Here is a 24,662-nt window from a genome sequence, read left to right as displayed (position 1 = left end):
GCTAGTCCTTCAGAACCTTGTTTTGGAGCAAGACTTGTCTTCTGTTCCTAGAGACCAATGGCTTTAGGTCATGATGGCATATCATCTTTTAGACCCCTCTCCAATCAGGTGCTACCCTATCTTTTCAACCTTATCTCATTCTACTCCTCCTTATGTACATGATGTTTTAGCCAGACTAGATTACAATCTATACCCTGCACCCACCTTATGTATTCCCACTTCCAGAATTTTGTTGATGCTGATTCTTGCATTTAGAATGTTCCTCACAACTAATCTACTATACTGCCTCCATTGCCTGTTGGCTTCCAACCCATTCTTTATTAGGAGAAATCTTAATTTGGTTCTAATTTCTATTGATACTTTTGTTTTTACAACCCATCAAGCCATCCATTATGAGAAAGAGTAAAAAAGAATGAAAAAAGGAGCAACAAAACCAACACATCAACTAAGTTGATAATCTATGCTCTTTTCAAGACCCATTGACCCCATCAGTAAAGAAGGAAGAGAAATGCATTTTCTCAGCTCTTCTCCTGGCCCAAATTTGGTCTTTATATACAACTTCAATTTGTTTGTTTTTTTCATTCTTTCCATTTTCATTGTTCCTTCCATTCTTTAAACCCTAACTCAACAAATGAATGAATAAAGTATTATTAAATGTTTACCATATGCAAAACACAAATAGAAAGGTAAAGCAACTGCTTTCAAAGAACTTACATTTTAATGGAGGACATAATATGTGGAAGGTTTCAGCTGCAAGTCAGGTGGAAAAGTCCCAAGATTTTTAGGGTACATTGGCAAAGCAGATGTTAATGCCTACTATTTAAAGGCATTTCCACTGAATCAAGGCTACTGAATTTCCTTCTGTCTTGCCAGGATTTCAGTGTCAGAGAAAGGCGGTATGAACCTCATGCTACAGGTAGATTCTGATCCTGGACATTCATCGATGCCCCCAAAGGAAACAAGCATTGGCATCCTTGCAGCAGCAGTCAGCCGGTGAGTGGCCTTTCTCTGCCTTGTACCTTCAGCAAGGGTTTCCTCTGGAAGCCCAGGCTTTACCCATTTCAGATCTCAGAAGACTGAGCCATAGATCATGCCAGGTGACAGAGAAGATAGAATAGAATGATCAGTCCATTTGGAGTCATTCATGGGTTCAATTAGGGAAACCAGGTAAAAAGAGTTCAGTAGAGCAGATTTTCCAAATCAGATAATCAGAAACCAGATGAGAGAAAAAAACCAAAAATAAATAAAGAAGCAAGTTTCATATCAGAACCAAGGGAATTTTGGTGGTGATGAAAGCTGTTTGCTATGCAAGTGTTTTTTATGTCTTTGTTCTTGTGCTATATCCAAGTACTTGAGAACTTTATTTTATTTGATCCCTGAATCACTCCTGTGAGACAAGTAACATTATTATTTCCATTTTACAGATAAGAAAAATGAGGCTGAAAGCAATTAAGTGATTTACCCATAGTCACATAAATAGTGCCTGAGGCAGGAGTGGGGAAGTGTTCCCAATTTCTAGTCCAGCACCCTGTCTGTGCCCCCCTACTACTGCTCTGAGTATATTTAAGAGAATCATGTCTTTTTTTCAGGCTGGAGAAAACACCAATGCCTAACATGTTTGGATATGGGACTGAAAAGAGCATATTGGAGCAACTTGCAGGACAGGTGTGGGTCCACGGAGGCCCTAGGAAATAGGGGAGGGGGAGGAACTCTCTGCCAAGGGAAGAATGATTATATCATCTGGGACTATGGAATTCTCTGTCCTCCTTTCATTCTTGCCTAGGATTAATCCATGGCTGAGAGGACTTACTGTCCACCCTCACCTCCCACATTGATACCATAGTGTTGAGTTGATCCAGAATCCTCTCCTCCTCCACACTCAACAATCCAAGCTTACTGTGTGTCCCTTGGGAGGTTGGTCTGATTATATCTTTTAACCAGATATACAAATCCAAATGGGTAATCACAGTCCCACTTATTATCCCCCAGAGTTCACACAGCCAACAAATCCCATCCAGGTCCTGATCACAAGGTCTCCAATAAGCACTGTTGATATAGACCTAGATTACTGGGAGATCCTGACTCAGACACACTGACACTCACATGGCAAACCCTTTGCACTAAGCTCTGGAAATTCTGCTAACCTGGCTCTTTCCCTTCTTAGTTTGGTTTCCCATTGAATATCATCCTGACCAACCTGTGGATATTTGGGCCCATTATGAGCAGGTAAAGAGTTATTGTCCCCTTACTCCTCATCCTTATTTAAGCAGGCCCTGTCCAAACAACCCCAAGTTGACCAGCTACCCCCTTTCAAAAGGATATTGCCTATAGCATATGTGTCTAGAAGTCTTTCAGTTTTTAAAATCTCCCTAGTTCAGAAAGGGATTATTCCTTGCATTCCATTTCAATACCTCCTATATATCTTTTCCCTATTGGGCAGTTCTTCCTTATGTCTGACCTTGATCCCTTCTATTTCAGAATACTTGAGAAAAGTCCTGCCACTAATGCAATGGTCCGAACCACTGTGGCACTCACCATGTTCAATTCAGGGATAAAGGTAACTCCTCCACGAAGTTCCCAATCCTTGACTCCACTCCGCATCTGAAATACTGAAAAAATTCTCTCCTCAGTCCCACACAGGTCCCTTTCCCTTCTCTGGCACACTCCAGACAAATATAGAACAAGGTCAACACCATCCCCATATCCTCTTGGGCTAATCCATCAGTGCACCAGTTTCTCTGGAAATGTTGACCCAGAATGTGATTCACCATGGCTCTTACTTTGTCCATGTCAACAAATGTGCCTTAGACTTGACATAGGCAGAGTCAGCCTATGTGCCTTGAAAGGAAATACAGTTTTTTGCATCTCCTTTGAGAAAATATGTTGTCCAGTGCCATGCTTTTTACAAAGCAGGATAATCTGTGATATTCCCTCAAAATAAAAACATCTTTGATTTTAGACCCTCCAAACACTCCTACATCCATCTCTAAGGCTCTTTCCTATTCTACTTCAGTGAGCCTACCTATAAGCCTATGTCTCATCCTATGAGCCTACGCCAACTTGGTGAGATTGACAGTTGCATTCTGCAAGCATTTATTATACTTGGGACATAGGGTGTGTTCAGGGAAAACTAGCACTGTGGTCAAAACATACCCCAAAAATGTGCAGAAACTTCTGTAAAGATGATTCCATTCACCACTGATACATAGAATGTGTGTACACTTATAGACAACACAAAATTAAATAGCTCTTATTGCAAAAGAACTCAGCAAGTATCACATTCAAATAGCAGCCCTGACAAGGCTGTCAAAGAAGGATAACTTACTAAAGTCTGAGTGAGGTGATACATATTTTTCTGCAGTGCATATAGTGAAGGTGAGTGGCATAAAATTGTAGATTTTGCAATCAAAACTACTCTAGTCATCAAGCTTGGATGCCTACCAAAAGGGACCAATGACAGGCTCATCACAATGCAATTACCATTTTCAGGAAAACACCACGCCATCATCATCACTGCCTATGCTCCCATCACAACAAATCCTGATGAAGACAAAGAAAAATTTTATGAAGGCCTGGAGACCCTTATTATCAATGTGCAAAAAGAGGATAAATTTATAATTCTGGGTTCTTTAATGCAAGAGTAGGCGCAGAATACCAGATGTGGCAGAGAGTCCTTGGGAGAAATGGAGTCAGAAATAGCAACAGCCTGGTCATTTACTATTGGCAAATTAAGATCTTCTCATCACCAATACTGTGTTCCATTTACCTAAATGCAATAAAATTTTGTGGATCAACCTTGTAGCAAACATTGATTATATGATTGTAGGGAGAAGACACAGACAGGATGTGAGAGAGACAAAGACAATGTGTGAAGCAGAGAGCTCTACCATTCATAGACTTATCTTCCCCAAACTAAATATTAGCATTCCATAAAAACAGCAGCCCCAAGGCAAAAAAGATTATCAGAAGAATTAATATCAACAGATTTGAGCACTTCTCTGAGTGGGAAGTTTGTTGCTAACTTGGAGGGAACGCCAACACAGTGTTGGATACAGTGGAGCATAAAGGATGTAGGCAGCTTTCAGAGATTTGGTATACAGCATTGCATTTGTTAATCTGGATCAGCACACTCACAAACATTAAGACTGATTTGACAAAAATGATGGAAAAGCGCAAAAGCTACTAAATGAAAAAACGGAGAACTCTACAGGATATACCAGCATGATACCTTCTCTAAGAAGACAGCACTTAATTCCATCAAAAGTGAAGGACAAGTGAAGATTAGAGAGTGATTCTTGGCTCAGTAAGAAAGCAGATGAAATTCATTTTTATACTGATAATAACAATCCAAAGTGCTTTTATGATGCCCTTGTTATTTAGAGGTCAAATGGTTTTTCAACTATTCAGTGTTGATGAAGCCACTTTGATTAATGGTAAGGACATGATCCTAGAGAGAGGGGCTGAACACCTCTATAGCGTGCTCATCAAATCAATGCTGAAGCCACTGACCATTTATTTCAGGTTGAAGTCAATCCCTCCAAGTAAAGAAGGGGTTTTGAGTGCCATTAAATTACTTTCATGTGGCAAAGCAGCTGGAGCAGATTCCATTCCAGTTGAGATGTGCAAATTGGGGGTTCCATTGCTCATACAAAAACTGACTGAAATTTTCCATGTTACATGCAAAAGGAGCTTATCCCCCAGAAGTTCAAGGATGCCTCTATAAAGGTAAAGGGGGATAAATTGTCCTGTGACAATCACAGAAAGAGAGATCTCTCTCTTAGTCATTGCTGGCAAGATTCTTGCAAGAGTCCTCAATATACAAGATCCTTCACCTGGAAGATGGTCATCTATTTGAGAGGCAGTGTGGCTTCAGAAGGGACTGAGGAATAGTTGATACAGTGTTTGCTGCTGGAAAAATGACAGAGGTCTATAAACATTTGTAGATCTGACCAGAGCCTTTGATATTGTCACTTGTTAGGGTTTATGGAAAATTATGTCAAAATTTGGTTACTTGGGAAAGTTCATCCATACAGCAATTTCATGGCATGCGTATCCAAGTTCTGGTTAATGGATAATATTCTCACCTTTCCCAGTCATCAGTGCAGTGAAACAAGGCTGTCTGTTTGCTCCCATGTTTTATAGCATGATGCTTTCAGTCATGCTAGCAAATGCCTTCAATGAGGACAAACATGGTACCAAGGTCAAATACCACCCTGACGGTAAATTCTTCAATTTGAAAAAAGCTACAAGTCAAGACTCAAGTGGAGAGTGTTGGTCCATCATATTTTGTTTGCAGATGATTGTACATTCAGTGCAGCAAAGTATGGATTGATTCTCTTCATTTACCTTGGCAGAATACTTTGTCCACATTGATAATGAGGTTGACACACATATTGCCAAATCTAGCTCAGTGTCTTGGGGGCTCTGAAGGAGGAAAGAAGAAGTGTTAGACTTACTACCAGACTAAAGGTCTACAGATCCATTGTGCTGACTTTATTGTTGTATAGGAAATCTGGATAGTATGCCAGTGCCACGCCAGGAAACTGAATCACTTTCATGTGAATTGTCTTAGGAAGATTTTGAAGATCACCTGGCAGAATAAGATACCAGAAACTGAAGTCCTTTCTCGAACTAAACTGCCAGAGATCCAGACTCTACTGCAAACAATACAACTACTTTGGACTGGTCGCATTGTTTTAATGCCAAATGTTTGCTTGATTAAAAAGGTTTATTTTATAGAGAATTCACACAGGGCAAACACTCTCCAGTGGATTAGAAAAATTAGTACAAGTCTCTTGTAAGAAGTATGGAATTGATTGAGCAACAGAAGAAACAATGGTGGACAATCATCCATCTTGACATACCCTCATCAGGTACTGTGCTATATGAGCAAATCAGAATTGAAGTACTTCAGAAGAAACTCAAAATGCACAAATTTAAGGAATCCACCCCAAATGTCCACATGAACTATTTATGACTGACCTGTGGCAGAGCATTCCGGGCTCATATTGGTCTGATCAACTACAGTTGGACACACTGTAACTTGACTCCAATATAGTGATGTCATTTTGATCTTCTTCAAGAACAAAGAACAACAACCAGTTTATTATCCAGAAGGAACATTGAGCAAGCATCTGACAGTGGAAGGAATTTGGCTGATTTCAGTAATTTGCCCAGAATAATTCAGCTACTTCAGGACAAATAGAGATTTCTAATGCCCATTCTAGGACTTTTCCCATTACAAAGATGCAGAAGGTTTGGGAGTCATTCCCAGACATCTTTCCTCGGAAATACAGTGGTATTGTGGAATCACCATCACTATGCTAGGATTTAGGAGACCTGGGTTAAGTCTTAGCTCTGCCACAAACTTGATACATGACCTCAGTTCCAAGCTTGGCTTTCCAGTCATGGAAGGAAATATGTGATGGACATATTTTAAAACTGAAAATGATAGCTCCCTCCCTTCTCACCCTGGAGACATCCTCATGCAGAGGTCCCAAGGACCAAGTGTTAGATAATCTCAAAAGCTGGATAGAGGTGCTGATTGCTGCCTTTCAAGAGAGTTCCAGACACCGCAAGCATTCTGCACACCAAGGTGCTACTCAGTGGCTAGAACAGAAACAACCCCTGAATTTCCAAAGAACAGGGCTTTTTAATGTTGTGTTGGCCTGTTGCAGGGAAACTGGATTAAGTGATGCTCACAAAAGGCCATCAGCAACCTCCCTCTGATGTAAACATCACCAGAGTAGAATCATAGAATGGGAAATCACCTTAAAGGTCATCTTATCCATCCCCCTGCTGTACAAAAGATGACCTCTCCTCTCATATATTCAGAATAAGAAAAAAAGGACTGGAAGGGATCTTAGAGATCATCTAGTCCAATCTCCTTACTTTACAGATAAGGACCTGTGGCTCAAAATTGGTTAAATAGCTTTTTTCCAGATTTCACACAGGGAAGTGGCTGACCTGAGATTTGAAACCAGACTCTTTGAGCTTTTCTGCACTTAGGCCACCAGATGGCAGAGTGAATAGAGCCCTAGGTCTGTAAGATTACATGAGTTCCATTATGCCTTTGTTCAGTTTGTGAGGACTAACCATTTGCACATGAATTGTATTGAAGTAAGGAAGAGTTTGATCTGAGTCACTTACTAGCTGTGAGTCTGGGCAGATCCCTTAATCTCTGCCAACCTCAGTTTCCTCATCTGTAAAATGAGGGTGCTCATCACCCCCTTTCAATATTTAGACAGCTCAAAATATTAGGAAATTCCTTTATATTGAACTGAAAACAACTTCCTTAGAGGTTCCACTCTTTATGAGCCACGGTTCCTTCCTTTTGTGCCAAGCAGAATTAGTCTACAGAAATGGATCTGTTAATTTGTGATTAATATACATCTATAAAATCAGACCAAAGATCACCCTGTTCCCTCCCCATCTCCAGCCTTCAATAAAGCTCCAGAGCTTTCCAAACTTTCCTTTGCCATCCACTCTTTTATATCCCATGTCCACTTCCCCCACGTAAGATTGGCATATGTGTCAACATGCCTGTTACCCTCTTCCAGGAAACCTGTTGGCATTTTATTTAAGGTTTTCTTGAAATGAAATATTTCTGAAATACCCCAAGTCTCCATGAGGTGAAATGGAAAAGGCCCGGGGCAGGTAGGTAGTGCAGTGAATAGAACACTGGGATTGGAATCAGAAAAGTGTGAGTTCAAATCTGCCCTCAGACACTTAACTAGCTGTTTGATCCTGGGCAAGTTATTTAACGCCATTTGCCTCAGTTTCCTCATCTGCAAAATGAGCTAGAGAAGGAAGTAGCAAACTAGTCCAAGATCTTTGCCATGAAAACCCAAAAAGGGAATCACAAGAATTGACTAATCAAATTAGTCAGAAAGAGCTCAAGACTCAGGAACCTGAGACTTGAACACAATTCTTCACTCTGTCTAGTTGGGCAACTTCTCTCTGCATCTGAGCTAGATGATCTCTGAGGTTTATTCCAGCTTTATTAACAGATAACGATTTTCACGAAAGAGCCATCCATTAGGGGTCAAGAGATATGTGTTCTGTCTTTGTCTTTAACTTACTCAGTGATCTTGGATAAATCATTTCCCATTCCTGGATCTTGGGGGGGTTTATGTAAAATGAGGGGTTGATCTTATTGATCTATAAAGGCCTATGAAGAACCTAGAGGGAAAAAAAAACAGAATCAAAGCATGAAAGTTAATAACCTCTGCCTTCTATAGATTGATTTTCCCAGGAAGTTGATCAATGGGAAAAGATTTCCTTTATCTAGACTCTCTGAATTCTCAACAATCATTTTCTGTTAAGCCAGAAAAGGGAGCCTATCAAGGTCTGTAGGGATCTGGAGTTGATTCAAACTACAGTATGTGTATTGTTTTTTCTCCTCAGGTGAATGTCATCCCTCCAACCGCCCAGGCAACAATCAATCTTCGTATCCATCCTGCCCAGACTGTCCCTGAGGTAAGACCCAGAAGTTTATTGGGGAATAGCAAAGGCTTATGATCCTCATGACCCAATGTTTGACACTCTCATCTCAGAGATTGTTCAATCACAAATAAGGTGGTTTACACAACAGGTCCCCCAAATAACCTTGTTCAAGAGCTAGGGGATGACTTAATATTAGTGTTTCCCTTATGCCCTTAATAAGCAAGACAACTATCAGGAGAATATGTAACTCAGGGTGGTATTATAGAAAGAAGATGAAATAATTAGCAGAGGTTTGCATTCCTCAGCTTATCTCTTTTCAGTTCTGCATCTCTTTTTCCTCATCAATAAAAATAGGGAGTTATACTAGATCAGGACTTCTTAAATTTTTTCCACTCATGACCTCTTTTGCCCAGGAAATTTTTGCATGACCCCAGGTATATGGGTATATAAAATAGATATACAAATAAATATTTACTGATAATAAATCATAATTTTGCAGCCCTCACATTCAGTTATGAGACCCACATATAGGGTCATGACCCACAAGTGAAGAAGCTGAGTACCAGATGGCCTTGGTACTATATGAACTCCAAACTCAATGATCTTTACTTTTCTAAGCTGCAGGCTTAGGTTTTTTCATCTCTAAAATAGGAATACTCTCATTTATAAGTTTAAAAGATTTTGGTGAGGAAAGAATTTTATAAGCCTTAAAACATTATAGAAATGTGAGTTGTTGTGTGATTTGACTCCGATATCTTTGGGATTCTAGGCTAGTATTGACTTTTCCCAATTTGGGTTTATATAATAGCAGTTATTTCTCTCTGGACTTTAATTTTCTTTTCTGTAAAAGGAAGAGATTCACCTTGATGATTTGCAACATCCCTTCCAAATTGAAGATCCTCGAGTCAGCGTTGATTAGTACAGACATACATTAAAGTCAGCTTCCCTAGTGCCATCCATGAGTCTTTTTGGACTGCCTCACCCTGGAGTAGGGCTGCTGGGGCTCAGGCAATACAGCCTTCATTGCTCATTAAACAATAAGGCCTTGTTTTAATACCAGCCTGAGGAAGACTATACTCAGAAAAAATACTGCTTTAAAAAAGGCATCATAATAACAATCATATTATAATACATTCTAAAGCTAGATATGATTTAATAATGGTTATCTTGTATAAGGCAGTCTCATTTGGATGGTGCAGTCAGAAATCAGATGACTTGCAGATTAGGAAGCAATAATGGGAAGTTTAGAACTTTAAAAAAATTATAATTATAATTATTTATTTTATTATATTTATATAACATTTTATATATTTACATTATATATAATTATAAAATATTATTATATTATTATATATATAAGAATTCTAGTTTAAGTAATTACGATTAAACATAATGAGGCAGCTAGGTATGCAGTAGATAGAAGGCTGACTCTAGAATCAAAAAGACCTAAGTTCAAATCTGACCTCAGACATTTAATAGCTGTGTGAACCTGGGTAAGTCACTTAATCCTATTTGCCTCAGTTTCCCCATCTGAAAAAGAACTGGAGAAGGAAATGGGAAACCACTTCAGTATCTCTGCCAAGAAAACCCTAATAGGGACCACAAAGAATAAGACACAGAAGTAAGAGGTTTTAAAGTTGGGCATACAAACAAAGTGAAGCAGAGGTATTTAAGCCTGGTACTAAATGGATAGAAAGGGAGTCAGTAAGACCTGGAATCAAGTCATATAGCTATCTGTGTAACCCTAGCCAGGGCATTTAGTGTCTCTGTATCCCCAAAAAACACTCCAAAATCATGGCCATCATTCTACAATGAAACACCAAAAAACACAACCTCTGCCTTCAAGGAGCATACAGTCTAAGGAAGAAGCAACATGTAAATTTTATTTATTTATACATATATATGTGTGTGTACATATGTATTATACATACACATACATATAAATGTAACATGTATGTGCATATCATATATTGTTTTAAATAATATATTACATGTAATATACTATATAATAATGTATAATATATGTATACAGTATTATATAGTATACATATATAGATATAAACACATACACATGTGTATTATGTGTGTATGTGAGTTATTGTGTGTATATACAGAACTGGACATGACTGAAGCAATTATCCATCAAAGACACATGTGTGTTTATGTATATTGTACAGTGCCCTAATATATGGGTATATATATGCTTAAACGAACTGTAATACATGTGTATGTAACACTATAATTTTTATACACACTATATACAAAATAACCATTATATAACAATATAAATAATAATAATCACTATTATATGTAGATGTAACACTACATAAATTGTACGCATACTATATATAATAACTATTATGTAAAAATATAAATAATAGTAATAATAATTATTATTGTTTTATAAGTGTACATGTAACAACACTATAGTGTACATATACTATATATAATAGCTACTGTTAACATATAATAACTATCATATAATAATAGAAATAATAGTGGTACAATAGATAAAGTCTGAAGCCTGGAGTCAAGAAGACCAAAGTTCAAATGTAGCCTTAGACACTTTCTAGCTGTGTGACTCTGGACAAGTTACTTAATCCTGTTTGCCTCAGTTTCCTCAACTGTAAAATAAGCTGGAGAAGGAAATGGAAAACCACTTCAGTCTCTGCCAAGAACTATGTGTGTATGTATCTATATCTATATATATGTATGTGTATACACATCTTACATATACTTGTGTGTATATATATATATGCAATACAGACCTACATTATATGTTCTGTGTGTCATGTACATCCGTGCATACAGACAGACAGAAGGTTTAATCTGAAAGTTTGAGAGCAGCTGCCATTCTCCAAGGCAGAGGAAGTTTTCTCACCATCATTTTCCTAAGCCAGTAAAGTCACAAATCAAGCCAAACAAAAACAAAATAAATCAAAACTACCCACCTTGTATCTGTTAAGGAAGACGAATGGTGACTACAGAGTATCAGGAGAGGCATCACCACATGTTGCAAAGTATCCTAAATTTGGACTTAGATGATACAATTTCAAATCTTGTCTCAGCTACTTACTATTGATGTGACCCTAGGCAAGGTATATTTATCTGGATTTAATTTGACTCTTATAACAATTTTGTACCATAATAACTTTATCTCTATTTTACAGGTGGGATTTAATTTTCTAATCTGTAAAATGATAAAATTGGGCTTGAGGTTTGAGGTCTCTTTCAGATCTAAAACTATGATCCTTGAGTCTGCATGGTGTAGCAAGGAGTATGTGTAATCAAAATTCCAGAATTCTAGTGCTGGCTTTGCCATTTACCAGCTGGGTCACAGGGGATTTGCTTTATCTGAGCCTCGGTTTCTTCACCTGTAAAATGGGTATAAAGATATTATGGTGCAAAAATTGTTATGAGTCAAATGAGAAGAGAAAGTAAAGTGTTCTGTAGCCACAAGGCATTGTCTACAACTATGAACTGTGTTTGTAACCCCATGTGAATTTCTCCAGCATCCTTCCTCTGAAATCAAGCCAAAACTACAACCATTTATAGATATAGATATAGGTATCATCTTCTGTGTAGGAGGCACGGTATTAAGTATTGGTGATACAAAGGAAGGAAAAAAAAAAAAAACAATAGCATCTGCCTTCAAGGCACTCACATTCCCACATTTTCCTTTTTGATTTTAGTTTATTTGCTTGTTTGTTTTGGCCTCACTATTTAGTAGAGCTAATTATCCCCATTGTACAAATGGGAAAATTTGTTCAGCTTTTTACCTAGACTCTCACCTAGAGAGCAGTTTAGCAGGAGCTAGGACCCCAGTCTCCTGACTTCTCCCTAAAGGGTAACCATTATCTCAGGAAATCCCAGCATTCCCCTAATTTAGGTTCTTTCCACTAGTTTTGTCCCACCCCAATATCATTCCAGCCCTTTCCAAGGGCATGTTTTCCACCCAGCTGGGGTCCTTCCCTCATGACCATGGAAATATCTCTCTGGATTTGGCTCCCTTCCCTCTCCTCCATACCTAGACCACAGAGGCCTTCCTTCCTAAGCTCATCTGTATGAAACTCTCTGGAATCCTCCCATGAGCTCTTCCTCAGCAGTATACTCCTACCAACACATACACACAACACAACACAACACACAGCACAATAATACACACGGAGGCATGTGTGGAAAGCCCTCATTGTCCAAAAAGCCCTCAGCCAATACCGAAGCCCATTGATTAGTCACATTCTTTCCCCTCAGCAGCACCTCCATATAAAATACTCATATATAGATGTATGGGGATTGGTATTACAAAATTGGATAATGAAGAGGACATTGTATTTAGTATCAGGAGTTCATATCCTGCTTCAAATGTTTATTAGCTGTTTTGCCCTTTTCCAACCTCAATTTTCTTCACCTGTCTCAAAAGTATTATTGTGAAGATTGAATGTGATAACATAGTCTTTAGCCATACATAAATGCTTTTGAAGACTCCTGGTGAAATGGGTTGATGAGAACAGTCTGTTCTAATGGCCTTGAAGGCAGCTGAAGCAGGCATTGTAGGGTGCTTGGAACTTAGACATCAGAGAAGCCAGGGTCATCCGATGCTTGCTGGGCCATTGCCAGTCATCTTGGCTTTTGTCCTGCCCCTGGACTTCAATGAATCTTGGAAGGGAGAGGGAGGCTGATGACTTTTTACAACTCTGCCTCATTTAAATCCAATTCATGCACCTGTGATATCACTGGTTCTTTTAAAAAATGAAAGATGAACGACAATAGCAAAAACGTAGCAACAGAGGGAAATCCACGATGGGTACAATCAGAATAAAATAAATGTCAAAATCAAATCAAATTTTAAAATCTTAATATAATCATTCATAATAGGATGGCTCAGAAAGGTATAGTAGCTCCCTGTTATTGCTCATCATATCGAATCCCTTTTGTTGTGGATTGTTAGTAGTCATATGTAGTCATATTCATAGATTCTATAAGCAGGAAGGAACTTTGAAGATCATAAGTCCCCTTATTTCTTATTTAAGGAAACTACAAGAGAAGTGTTTTGTACAAGATCATTCAGTTAAGTATTCATCTCCTTTTTTATGTTATGGATCCTGTGGGATGTGCAAAAGAGGAATTAGGAAGCAGACTTTGGCTCAAAATATGGCAGAATTTTCTATTAGAGCTATTCAGAAAATAGCATGTAGTTTCTTTTGAGGTGATGACTCTCACTCCATCACTGGAAGCATACAAAGACCAAATGACCTATCCATGATATTGTGGAACAGTAGTATCAAACTCAAATAGAATCTGGATCCCTCTTGGCCACATATTGACTTAGAAAACCCAGATTAACATTACCTGTTGTGTTGAATTTTTTTTCTTTTTTTCAAGCTTTTTATTTTCAAAATATATGTATAAATAGTTTCCAACATTCACTCTTGCAAAGCCTTGTGTTCCAAATTTTTTTCTCCCTCCCTTCCCCTCACCCCCTCCCTTAGATGGCAAGTAATCCAATATATGTTAAATGTGCAGTTCTTCTATACATATTTCCACAATTATCATGCTACACAAGAAATCAGATCAAGAAGGGAAAAAATTGAGAAAAAAAAGCAAGCAAAAAACAACAACAAAAGCAAAAATACTATATTGTGATCCACACTCAGCCCCCACACTCCTGGGTGCAGATGGCTATCCATCACAAGTCCATTGGAACTGGCCCGAATCAGCTCATTCTTGAAAAGAGCAACAGCCTTCAGAATTGATTGTCACATAATCTTGTTGTTGCTGTGGTTATGTTCCCTTGGTTATACTCACTTCACTTAGCATCAGTCATGCAAATCTCTCCAGGCCTTTCTGAAATCATTCTGCTGATTGTTTCTTAGAGAACAATAATATTTCATGATTCATATACCATAACTTATTCAGCCATTTTCCAACTGATAAGCATCCACTCAATTTCCAGTTCCTTGCCTATGTTGTATTTTTTTGAGGCAATTGGGGATAACTTATTTGCCCAGGATCATACAGCTAGTGAGAGTATTTGACCCCAGATCCAGGGCGGGTGTTCCCATCTATACCATTTAGCTGTTCCTTTCTATGTTGTACCATACTTTATTCATTTTGCTAAAAATTTCCCATTTGTATTTTAATTTGACTCTGAGGTTGGCTAGCTTAAATTTTATATATTTGTTTATAGAGGAAATTCTTTCAAGGGATGAGAAGTGGGACTAGAGGATCTATTAGATTCTATAAGACGCTATCCCTGCCTTCTGGGAGCTTATAAAATGGAATCACAGATTCAGATCTGGAAAAGGCCTAAGGAACCATCTTCTTTGGGCCCTCCATTTTACATGTTTCCAAAGCCCAGAAAGGGAATATGACCTGCCTATCCATCATAGCTGATAGATTTGGAACTTGAAGGTGCCTCCAAAATCATTTGTTCCAACTCCCACATTTTGATGAGGAGGGTATTAAGACCTAAAGAGATAAAATGTTTTCCCCTATGTCACACACTTAGCCAATAACAGAGTTCAGATTCATCGTAAGGTCCCCAAACTTGAAACCCAGGATTCTTTTCATTGCATATCCCTGATTCTCACAAAGCAAGTTAGTAGGAAGAGGGAAGAAAGGCAGCTAGAATCCAAAGCTCCTGGTTCCAGCCCATTCCTTTTCTCCTTGTTCTCTGTTCAGGGGAAGGAGATTATGACATGGATATTATGTAATTAGAGACCAAGACAAAGCTCCAGGGCTTTGTATCACACTCTAGGAAAGCTGCAGCAGTTCTGGAGAGGAAAAGCCCAGGACTCTTCCTTTATCTAGACCTTACCTTTACCTGTACTGAGGCTGAAATATTGAGTGACTTATCCAAGTTCACCTAAATGCTAAGGAAAAGCTGGACTGAAAGGAGGGAGCTGGCAAATGTGATAAGTTTTGAGCCAAAGTATCTGGACTGAACTTCTGACAGCTTGCTACCTTGTGTCAACCGAGGCAAGTCATTTAATCCCTAAAAGTCTTATGAAAGGATTAACCAGATGACATCCAAGACCCTCTGTAGATCTAGATTGATGGCCCCTGAGGATACGAGGCAGCTGGGTTTGGACATCTCCCCAGACCCAGCTACTAATCATGCTCAGTACAGGAGTTGACCATGACATCTGTCTTCTATGTGGGAGATTGATGGGTTTATGTCCTTAGATTCCTTTTCAATGGAAAGAATCCAAGTCATCCTGGTGACCCCCAGGGATACAGCAATTCCTCTCTTCTCAAAGACAGTCTTGAGTTAGGAATATAACCATAATCAAAGTGTACCAGTCCCAGTACAGCCCCTAAAAGAATGAGATGCGGCTCACCCCAAAACATCTTCCTGATCCATCCCAAGATAATTTTAATGGGATACCCAACAGAGCTCACTTCTCAGATCTTGTAAGTTTTCTCTCATCACACTCACTCAGAATGTAGCTGACTTGGGCTGCAAGCTGTGATAAGTCCAGACCAAGTTATATTAGTTACAGGGAGAGGAAGCAAAGAAAGTCTGCTTAGTCTGAGATCATTTTCCTGGTTCTATATGTAGCTGATTACAAACAGGAAGCAAGGGTCCTCAGGGAAGGGAAATAGGGCTGTGTAATCCTTCAATCACTAACATGAGACACCCATGAACTGGACAGTTTCTTCAGAGTTCATCATGTCTATCCCTCTTCCTTGATGTGAGACCATACCACCACTACCCCTTGTAGTCCAGAGGTGAGAATTTCTCCTCTCTCTCCTTTCCTCCTCCCAAGAAAGAGAATGCCTCAATCACCTAATCCAATGCAAAACCATTAGAAGGTTTTCTGGATCTCGAATTCAAATTCTCCGCTTTCCCTCATCCTCCACTCTCATCTCTGTCCCATTACTTTTCATTCTACCCTCAGGAGGAATCAAGAACAGTTTGTTTGCCCTCATCTGCAAATAACACTGCTTGGAATTCATACAATGTTTAAATTGAAGAGGACCTCAGGCATTCTCTAGTCTAACCAAATATGAATAAAGAATTCTCTGTACAATATCCCTAATAAGTCTAACCTGAAAAACAATAATCATTCAAATCAAGTAATAGGGAACCCTCTCATCCTTCAAAGGACATTTTTTCCTCACATTGTGTCAAAATTTACCTTGATAATTTCTACCCATTGCCCTTAATTGTTAGATGCTCACTGTGATCCCCATTTTGGCCAAAGTAATCAAGATCAGAGGATTATAGATTTAAAGGGATATAAGAACCTCAGAGGTCTTACGATCATTCTGCAGTTGCAAAGAAATTGAGTCCCAGAGATGTTAAAACTTACCCAAATCAGCTTGCAGAAAACATGATCTCATGGGTTAATATAGGATGAGGTCAAGAATAGCTGCTAAAGAAGAGTTTCTATACTAGGATGGAGTAGAGTGCCACTAACAAGACTCTGATGTTTTTCAAGTTACTAGGCATAAAGGGACTAGATTTGTGGATCAAGGATGGGAAAGGGGAAGGAAGGGACAAGCATTCATTTAATATCTGCTATGTGCTAAGCACTTTATTAAAAAAAATTCTCATTTAATCAGTTGGACAACAAGGATGGCACAGTGGAAGGAACTTTGGACCTGAAATTAGGATAGACCTGAGTTTAAATTCAGCCTCAGCTTATTAGCTCAACCCCTGCTTGCTTCAGTTTCCTTATCTGTAAAATGGGGATAATAATAGCACCTACCTCTCAGGGTTGTTGTGAAGATCAAATGGAATGATAATTATAAAGCATTTAGCATATTACCTGGCATATAATAATGTTAGTTATCAAGTCAACCAGGATGTCCAGGTGCTATGTATGAGCATAGCAATTCCCTGTTACAAGACATCTACAAGCAGAAGCTGAATAAATAGTGGTCAAAGATCTTATAAAAGTGGGGGCAAGTAGGTGGCCCAGTGGCTAGAGCACTGTCCCTGGAGTCAGGAACACCTGAGTTCAAGTCCAACTTTAAGCACTAATTGTATGTCTTGGGCAAGTCACTTAACTCTGACTCCCACTCCACCCCCCAAAAAAATCTTATGAAGATGATTTGTGTTTGTTTCTTGTTTAGACTGGATGATCTCTGAGGTCTCTTCCAACTCTATAATTGTAAGACTGATGAATTCCCCTGTTCTTTTGTGATCTGGAAACTGATCCATTCAACTGTCTGGGTCTTTTTCCTAGTGACAGCTAGGCGAGGGAGTTATTTCTTGCATCCCACTTAAACCTATCAAGTTCTGGCTCTTGTGGCTGAGATTATGACACATCAATACCTAACAATTTTTCTATCCTCTAGAACTAATCAGCTGGTGCTATGCTAGACATTTTCACTGACTGCCCTACCATATCTGGCATTCTCTCCTTTTTCACTTCTGTCTCCTAGCTTTTCCTAGTGTCTTCAAGTCCTCCTTCAAAGGAGCCTTTTTATTGCCATCCTCCTTAATGCTGATGCCTTCCTTCTAAGACTACCCCAAGTTGATTCTGTGTATATCTCGTTTGTACGTAGTTGCTCGCATGTTGTCTCGTTTGTTAGACTAAAAGTGTCTTGAGGGCAACAGTTGTCTTATGTCTCTCTTGTATCTGCAACCCTTAGTATAGTGCCTACCACAAAATGGGCACTTACTGAGTCATGTCCTTTTTTTGTTAATCTTTGCTATCTACCTCCCAAGGTTCCAAATGCTATTAAAAGGTAAGCTCTTTTAGAACATAGTCCTTTATATCACCAAAGTGCAGCAAAGTGTCTGGTAAAGTTGACACTTCATAAATTTTTTTTTTAAAATAAATGGTTACTGATTGAATTATTGACTCAGTCTTTTAGAAGCTAAAAGACCAGTACTGTTAAGATTCCAGGGTGCTTGGGTGGAAGTCCTAATTCCATGATGTTTCCTTCCGAAGGTTCTAGAAATTATCTAGAAATTATTATTTTAAAATAAATGGTTACTGATTGAATTATTAACTCAGTCTTAGAAGCTAAAAGACCAGTTTAGATTTAGATTCCAGGGTGCTTGTGTGGAAGTCTTAATTCCATGATGTTTCTTTCAGAAGGTTCTGGAAATTATTATTTTAAAATAAATGGTTACTGGTTGAATTATTGACTCAGTCTTAGAAGCTAAAAGACCAGTACGATTTAGATTCCAAGGTGGAAGTCCTAATTCCATGATGTTTTCCTTCAAAAGGTTCTAGAAATTATTATTTTAAAATAAATGGTTACTGATTGAATCATTGAATCATTGACTCAATCTTAGAAACTAAAAGACCAGTACTGTTTAAATTCCAGGGTACTTGCATGGAAGTCCTAATTCCATGATGTTTCCTTCAAAAGGTTCTAGAAATTATTATTTAAAATAAATGGTTACTGATTGAATTATTGACCCAGTCTTAGAAACTAAAAGACCAGTACTGTTTAAATTCAAGGGTACTTGGGTGGAAGTCCTAATTCCATGATGTTTTCCTTCAAAAGGTTCTAGAAATTGTCCGGAACGTTGTGGCTGATGATCGAGTCCGGTATCACGTGCTCAATGCCTTTGACCCCCTCCCCCTGAGTCCCCATGACAATGAGGCTTTTGGTTACCAGCTTCTCAAAAGAACCATAAGAGATGTCTTCCCAGAGGTCACTGCTGTTGTCCCAGGTAATGACTTCACAAGGGGTGACCACTTGGAAAGGTGTCCAGAAATGGTTTCCCATGTGACTTCCCTTTCCCCTCACCCTCACACTCCAGCTGTTCATGCCTGGAAACAGCTGTCTGCCTTCCTCCCTTCCTCCCCTGGCCCAGCTGGATCCTTCAACTATAAGTGTAACAGAGTGGAAGGAAGAAAGCAAACAGGAAAGAGACAGAAACAATAAATCCTACCAGCCCCTCTGAAGGGGAGAAAAGGGGGAGAGCAGGTTTTTCTGGCACTAGGGAATAGTCCTTGCTCTGCCTGAGCCTCAGTCCTCTCAAAGTTAACTTGCCATCTACATTTGAAATTCTCTAGTCAGGCAGAAGACTCCCTAACCTATCTCACTTATATTGATCAAAACCCAAAATCTAGACTATCTGCCACCTATATTTCCATCTTTCTCCTCCTTTAACTCATATCAAAGACACAAAGTGCCATCAAAACTTAACATGAAAGTAGGGCTTCTTTAGTAAGCAGTGACTGTGTTAGAGCTCTGTGTTTGATGCTAGGAAAAATACAAAATTTGGATCAGATCTGCTAGGGAGCGGAGGCCACCATGGAGCTTGAAGCTACTAGAGAGGACACAAACATAGATAATTCTAATAGAAAAAAATATGGTGTCAGGTACCAGAAATCTCCCATCTAATACTGCTTATATGACTTGAACTTTCTGGCTTTGGTTTCCTCATTTGTGCAATAAGTATAAGAATATCTATACTATTCCCCTTAAAGGGTTATTATGACATATCACACACTTGGAAGACTAAAGCATTTTCTACCTGAAGTATAGTGAGAGCGGATTGAGTCTCACCTCTGGCACAGTTGGTTCACTTCATGAACCTGGCAAGTCACTTAACCTCTCATTGCTCCAGGAAACTTTCTGAGACATTGAGTTGCCAAATATGTGAAAATCTGCCGTAACAAAGAGAGCGTCCTCACTATTCCACATGCTAGTGAAATTCTTCATATAACTTATTAAAATATAACATTATATTCAGAATGAAACGCTACGTGACCAATGAGAATGAGGGAAAGTTTCAAGGAGGAAGTCACATTTGAGTTGCACTTCCTTTCCAGGGGAATGCCAAAAATGAGACTACCAGGAAATTCCCCATCCCTTTTCCAGGTTGATTTTGTAACTCAGCAATAGTGGTCTTCAAAAAGAGTTTGGGGGAGAGAGATGTTTTGAGGGGAGGCTCACACAAATGACTACAACTGAGACGGCAAGTGCTTGTCCTTAATCTGAGATGTTCAAGTGCACATCAGTCCTTCTTTCTTCCCCTCCTCCCACACCCCAACATTTAGCTTTTCCCGGACAGCTGTGACTAAGAATGAGACTCCAGAGTTGGGGGTGGGGAATAGGATACCGTGTTTATTACTTTGTAATAGTGTTTATATAACTGTAAAGTTTTTTAAAAGGTTATAAATAAACCCTAAGATTTCCAAAGCACTTTACAAGTTAAATCTTCACAACATCCCTGGGAAGAGGTGCTGTTGTTATCCACATTTTACAGATAAGAAAACTGAGACAGACAGAGGTTAAGTGACTTACTTAGTCATATAATTAGTAAGTTTCTTATTTGAACTCAGACTTTCCCAACTCCAGATCCAGCACTGTATCCACTTTGCCAGCTATCCACTCTATCCGCTTTTCTTTAATCTTCTTAAAGAAAGCCTATAGTTCTGTTAGACAAAACATTTCCTAAATAGGTACCATGTTACAGAGCACCATGTCTAGCCCAAGGGGATATAAAATTTATAGAAGACAAGGTCCTGCCCTCACAGAGTTTGTAATTCAGTAGTTAGAGAGAAGCATAATTTTTAAATGGTACATGGTAAGTGCACAAGATAGATGTGATTGCATAACCTGTTTCAAATTGCTTACCATTTCAGGGATGGGGAAAGGAGAGAGGAGAAAGAGAATTTGGAACTCAATTTTTAAAAAAGTAATGCTGGCCATTGGGTGGGGGGGGGGAAACATTATTAATTGTAGAAAAAATGTGAACAAGATGTAAGGGAAAATTGTCATTGTCTCCTAGGGGATCAGAATAGACTCCTTTACAAAGTTTCTATCCCAAATTGAGCTTTAGAAGATGGAAAATAATTCAGTAGCTGAGAAATTGCGAATAGTAGAGTCTAGACCTAGGAAAGAGCAAAAGTTTAAGATGGAAATATGGAATAAAGGTGGGGAGAGAGGAGAAAGGGGTCCAAAGCATAGCAAGTTGTTCACTTTGACTCAAATCTAGAGCAGGAATTCTTAATTTTTTTTATTGTAGCAGATCTTTTTGACAAGCTGGTGACATCTAGGAATCCTTTGTCAAAATAATGTCATTTAAAATAAAGAGGATTGCAAAGGAAACCAATTATCTTGAAATAGATCTCAAAACATATATGTGTGTATATATGCACATGTGCATGTACGTATATATAAACATATATATATATATATAAATGTATATAAACATAAATTCACAGCCTCCTATTTAGAGAGAAATTGTATGAAAGAAATGTGGAAATTGGAATGCGAGAGTGGTTAAGGAATCTGGCATTTCTAGGCATAGCCTTATAGTAGGTCCCTGCCGGGACTTGTCCCTTCTGTTTCCCTCCTCTAGGAATTTGTGTTGGGAACACTGACGCACGACACTACACCAACATCTCCAAAGGCCTCTATCGATTTAACCCTATCGCTCTTAATCCACAGAGCTTCAAAAGGTGAGTGGAGCAAGATGAGCCAGTGGGGTAATGGACAATGTTTCCCTTGACTTCCCCATGCTCATTATGAAATAAAAGAGCAAAAATTCTGAAATAAAAGAGCAAAAAACCCGGCTAAGTGCTCTCTGTGCCAGCATTTTCTATCACTGACACCTAAATTCTCTTGGAAAGGAAATCATTTAGTGATGCATTTATTTAGCAAATATTCACTATGGGAAAGTGAAGAATATACTGCATTTTGAAATAGAAAACATCAGTTCAAATCACTGATTAGCCACTGGATAATCTTAGGCAAAACATTCTTTCCAGATCTGAATTATGATTCCCTAATGTCAATAATATTCAGAAAGGTGAATCATTTTACATAGAATTCATGATTCTTCTACATGTTAATTGCTATTGAGAATATTAAAATGAACAAAAACTATTCCCTGTAATAAAGTATCTTATATAAACATATAAGTTGAAGAGAAAGATCTAGAGAATCAAAACTCTTGACATCTAGTATCAATCTTGATTTTAATCCACTAAAAGTTAGATTATATAAAAGTTTTGCGTCTCAGTCTCTGTATCACCAAAATGGGGAGTTTTTTTTTTCTTTCCCACTTCCCTGGAGAGGTAAATGCATTGACCTTTTAGGAGAAAATATACTTTGAATTCTAGAGATTGACAGCTCTCAGTTAATTGTCTATAAGTTATTCAGAAAATTATTCCCAGGATGATGGACCCTGCTGACTCCCAGCACACCTCTGGCAAGGCTCTTCCATCAGTCAGTGTATATTCAGATTGTACAAATTCATTTGAATATTTGTCTAAATTTAACAGACATCTCAAGGCTTTTTGAGAAACTATTTATTTCCCTCAAGTCTTGAGATCTTTGGAAGGAGGAGAGGAATTTTGAGCCTGAGTAATATCTATTTCTTAAGGAATGTAGGGAAGTCTTCCCACTGGCTGGCAAACTTCAGAGAGGGAGAGAGGACAGCAAGGATAACCTTGAAGTTCTGTAGGATTACTTCTAAAATCTAGCACAGGATGAACATTAAAAAATAATTTTTCTTGTGGCTTTTGGGGATCATTACTATAGTATCTCATCTTTGTATGGCTGACTTTATATTGTTTATGCTAGAAATTGCATATTTGTGAAGGTTGGGACACCAGTATTCATAGAATATTGTTTATGTGGCTTTTCTATAATTGATTAAATAATATAAATCGTAAATAGTTTTCAATGTGGACAGATTCCTATAAAATGTTTCCTTTGATGGAAAATTTTAATATTACAAATGAACATGTCTTCTAAATATAACTTAAAGTTTAAAAGAAAAATCTGGGAGTGGAATCATTGAGAAGAGATCCTAATCTCAAGTATACTGAGGTACTCCTTAGAGCTCCTTCCTGGTCCCCTTTCTGTTTCTGCTAGGACAGGGACCGATAGCCCCAAGGGGGCTCTAAGAGGCATGTGTCCCAGCAGATACTATAGTAATATGGCCCTTCTCCTCATGTTTTTTTCCAGTTTCCACGGCTTAAATGAGAAGATCTCCATCCAAGCCTATGAAACCCAGGTGGCGTTCCTGTTTGAATTGATCCAGAATGCAGATACTGAGAAGGTTCCCAGACCTCATTCTGCTGAACACGAACTGTGAGAGGATGGTGACTCTCTCCAGCTGTACCCTGGGAGATGTTAAGCCCTTCTCCAAAGCAGTCAGCCTCTGGGTGAGGGTGGAGGTGGAAAATGCACATTATTTTGCAGCAGGGGCGGGGAACCTTTATTCTGCCAAAGGCCATTTGGATATTTGTAACATCATTTGCAGACTGTACAGAATCACCAACTTAAAGAAGTCATGCAGTGGGAGGTTGTCACTGCCTGCCGTTGCCTTGGCAGGGCCAGACTAAATGATCTTGTGGACCTCATAAAGCCACGTGCCAGACGTTCCTCACCACTGTTTTACAGAAAATTTTGGACAAACACACGAAGCAGCCCCCTGCCCACCTTCCGGTCTTAACTCCGGACCTGTCCATAAGCGGGGATTCAGTGATGGGGAGAGGAGTGAATTTAGGCAACTTTAGCCTGATCCCAAGATGTTTTTGTTCGCTTCTCACCACTTTGGAGCATACTTCTCCCAGCTTCCTCTGCTGACTTTCGGGCTTGGACCATCAGGTTTTTCCTAGAGACGATTTTCATTTGTAGGCATTACTACTTAACCCTCCATACACAACTATTTCTATTACACCCTTTCCTCTATTGTTCTGACCCAAGGACCTGCAGTTTCTGGCCTCTGGTGCACTTTCCTTCTCCTCCTTTTCCCCCTCTCTCTCCATTCCTTTCCCTCTTCCTCTCCCTTTTGTGCTGGGAGGAACCCAAATATGAAACAAGCCAAACTAACATGAGATGAAATAAAGTGATCAGTACTCCACACTCAGGCCTTGTTAATGAGGGCTCTGCCTCTGGTTACTCACTGGGGAAACACAGACCTGGCTCTAGCCGGGGGACAGCCAAAGTGGGGAGGGTCAGTCGGAGCAGAGAAGGGCCCTGGGAGGGAGCAATGGCATGGAGATGAGAACCTGAGGGAGGCCTGATTCTTGGGACAGGGAGGGAGAAGGGCCTCCTGTCCTTGAGCTGCCCCCAGCTCTCCTGGGTTGTTCCCCTCCCACTTGGCCTGGAGTTTTGCTCCCTCCTGCAGGCCTGTTCCTTCCACTGCTGCCCCTGCTCTTTGCACCCCTGCCAGTGCTAATCTGCGGAAACATTCCCCTGGCACAGCCTTCCATTCCCCCCCACTTTGTACTCCTAAAGGGGAGGGTCCAAGTGCCCTCCTGGCCCCAGCCTCTCTGCCGAGT

The 24,662-nt window shown here is 39.3% G+C and overlaps 1 protein-coding gene across 1 annotated transcript in view; it reads left to right on the top strand.

Moving 5' to 3' along the window:
• The window catches only part of PM20D1 (peptidase M20 domain containing 1), a 46,163-nt gene extending 21,922 nt beyond the window's left edge, over positions 1–24,241 (top strand). The window contains exons 6-13 of the mRNA XM_031937246.1: positions 874–993; positions 1,590–1,665; positions 2,165–2,226; positions 2,479–2,557; positions 8,407–8,478; positions 18,916–19,084; positions 21,728–21,827; positions 23,341–24,241. Of these exons, the coding sequence (XP_031793106.1) occupies positions 874–993; positions 1,590–1,665; positions 2,165–2,226; positions 2,479–2,557; positions 8,407–8,478; positions 18,916–19,084; positions 21,728–21,827; positions 23,341–23,470 (808 nt within the window). The 3' untranslated portion in view covers positions 23,471–24,241. The remainder of the gene's footprint in view (positions 1–873; positions 994–1,589; positions 1,666–2,164; positions 2,227–2,478; positions 2,558–8,406; positions 8,479–18,915; positions 19,085–21,727; positions 21,828–23,340) is intronic.
• The last annotated feature ends 421 nt before the right edge of the window (positions 24,242–24,662 follow it).

This window comes from Sarcophilus harrisii, chromosome 4, assembly GCF_902635505.1.
Source record: "Sarcophilus harrisii chromosome 4, mSarHar1.11, whole genome shotgun sequence".
Taxonomy (NCBI): Eukaryota; Metazoa; Chordata; class Mammalia; order Dasyuromorphia; family Dasyuridae; genus Sarcophilus; species Sarcophilus harrisii.
The sequence above is the reverse complement of the archived record's forward strand: the minus strand, read 5'-3'. Positions and strand labels throughout refer to the sequence as shown.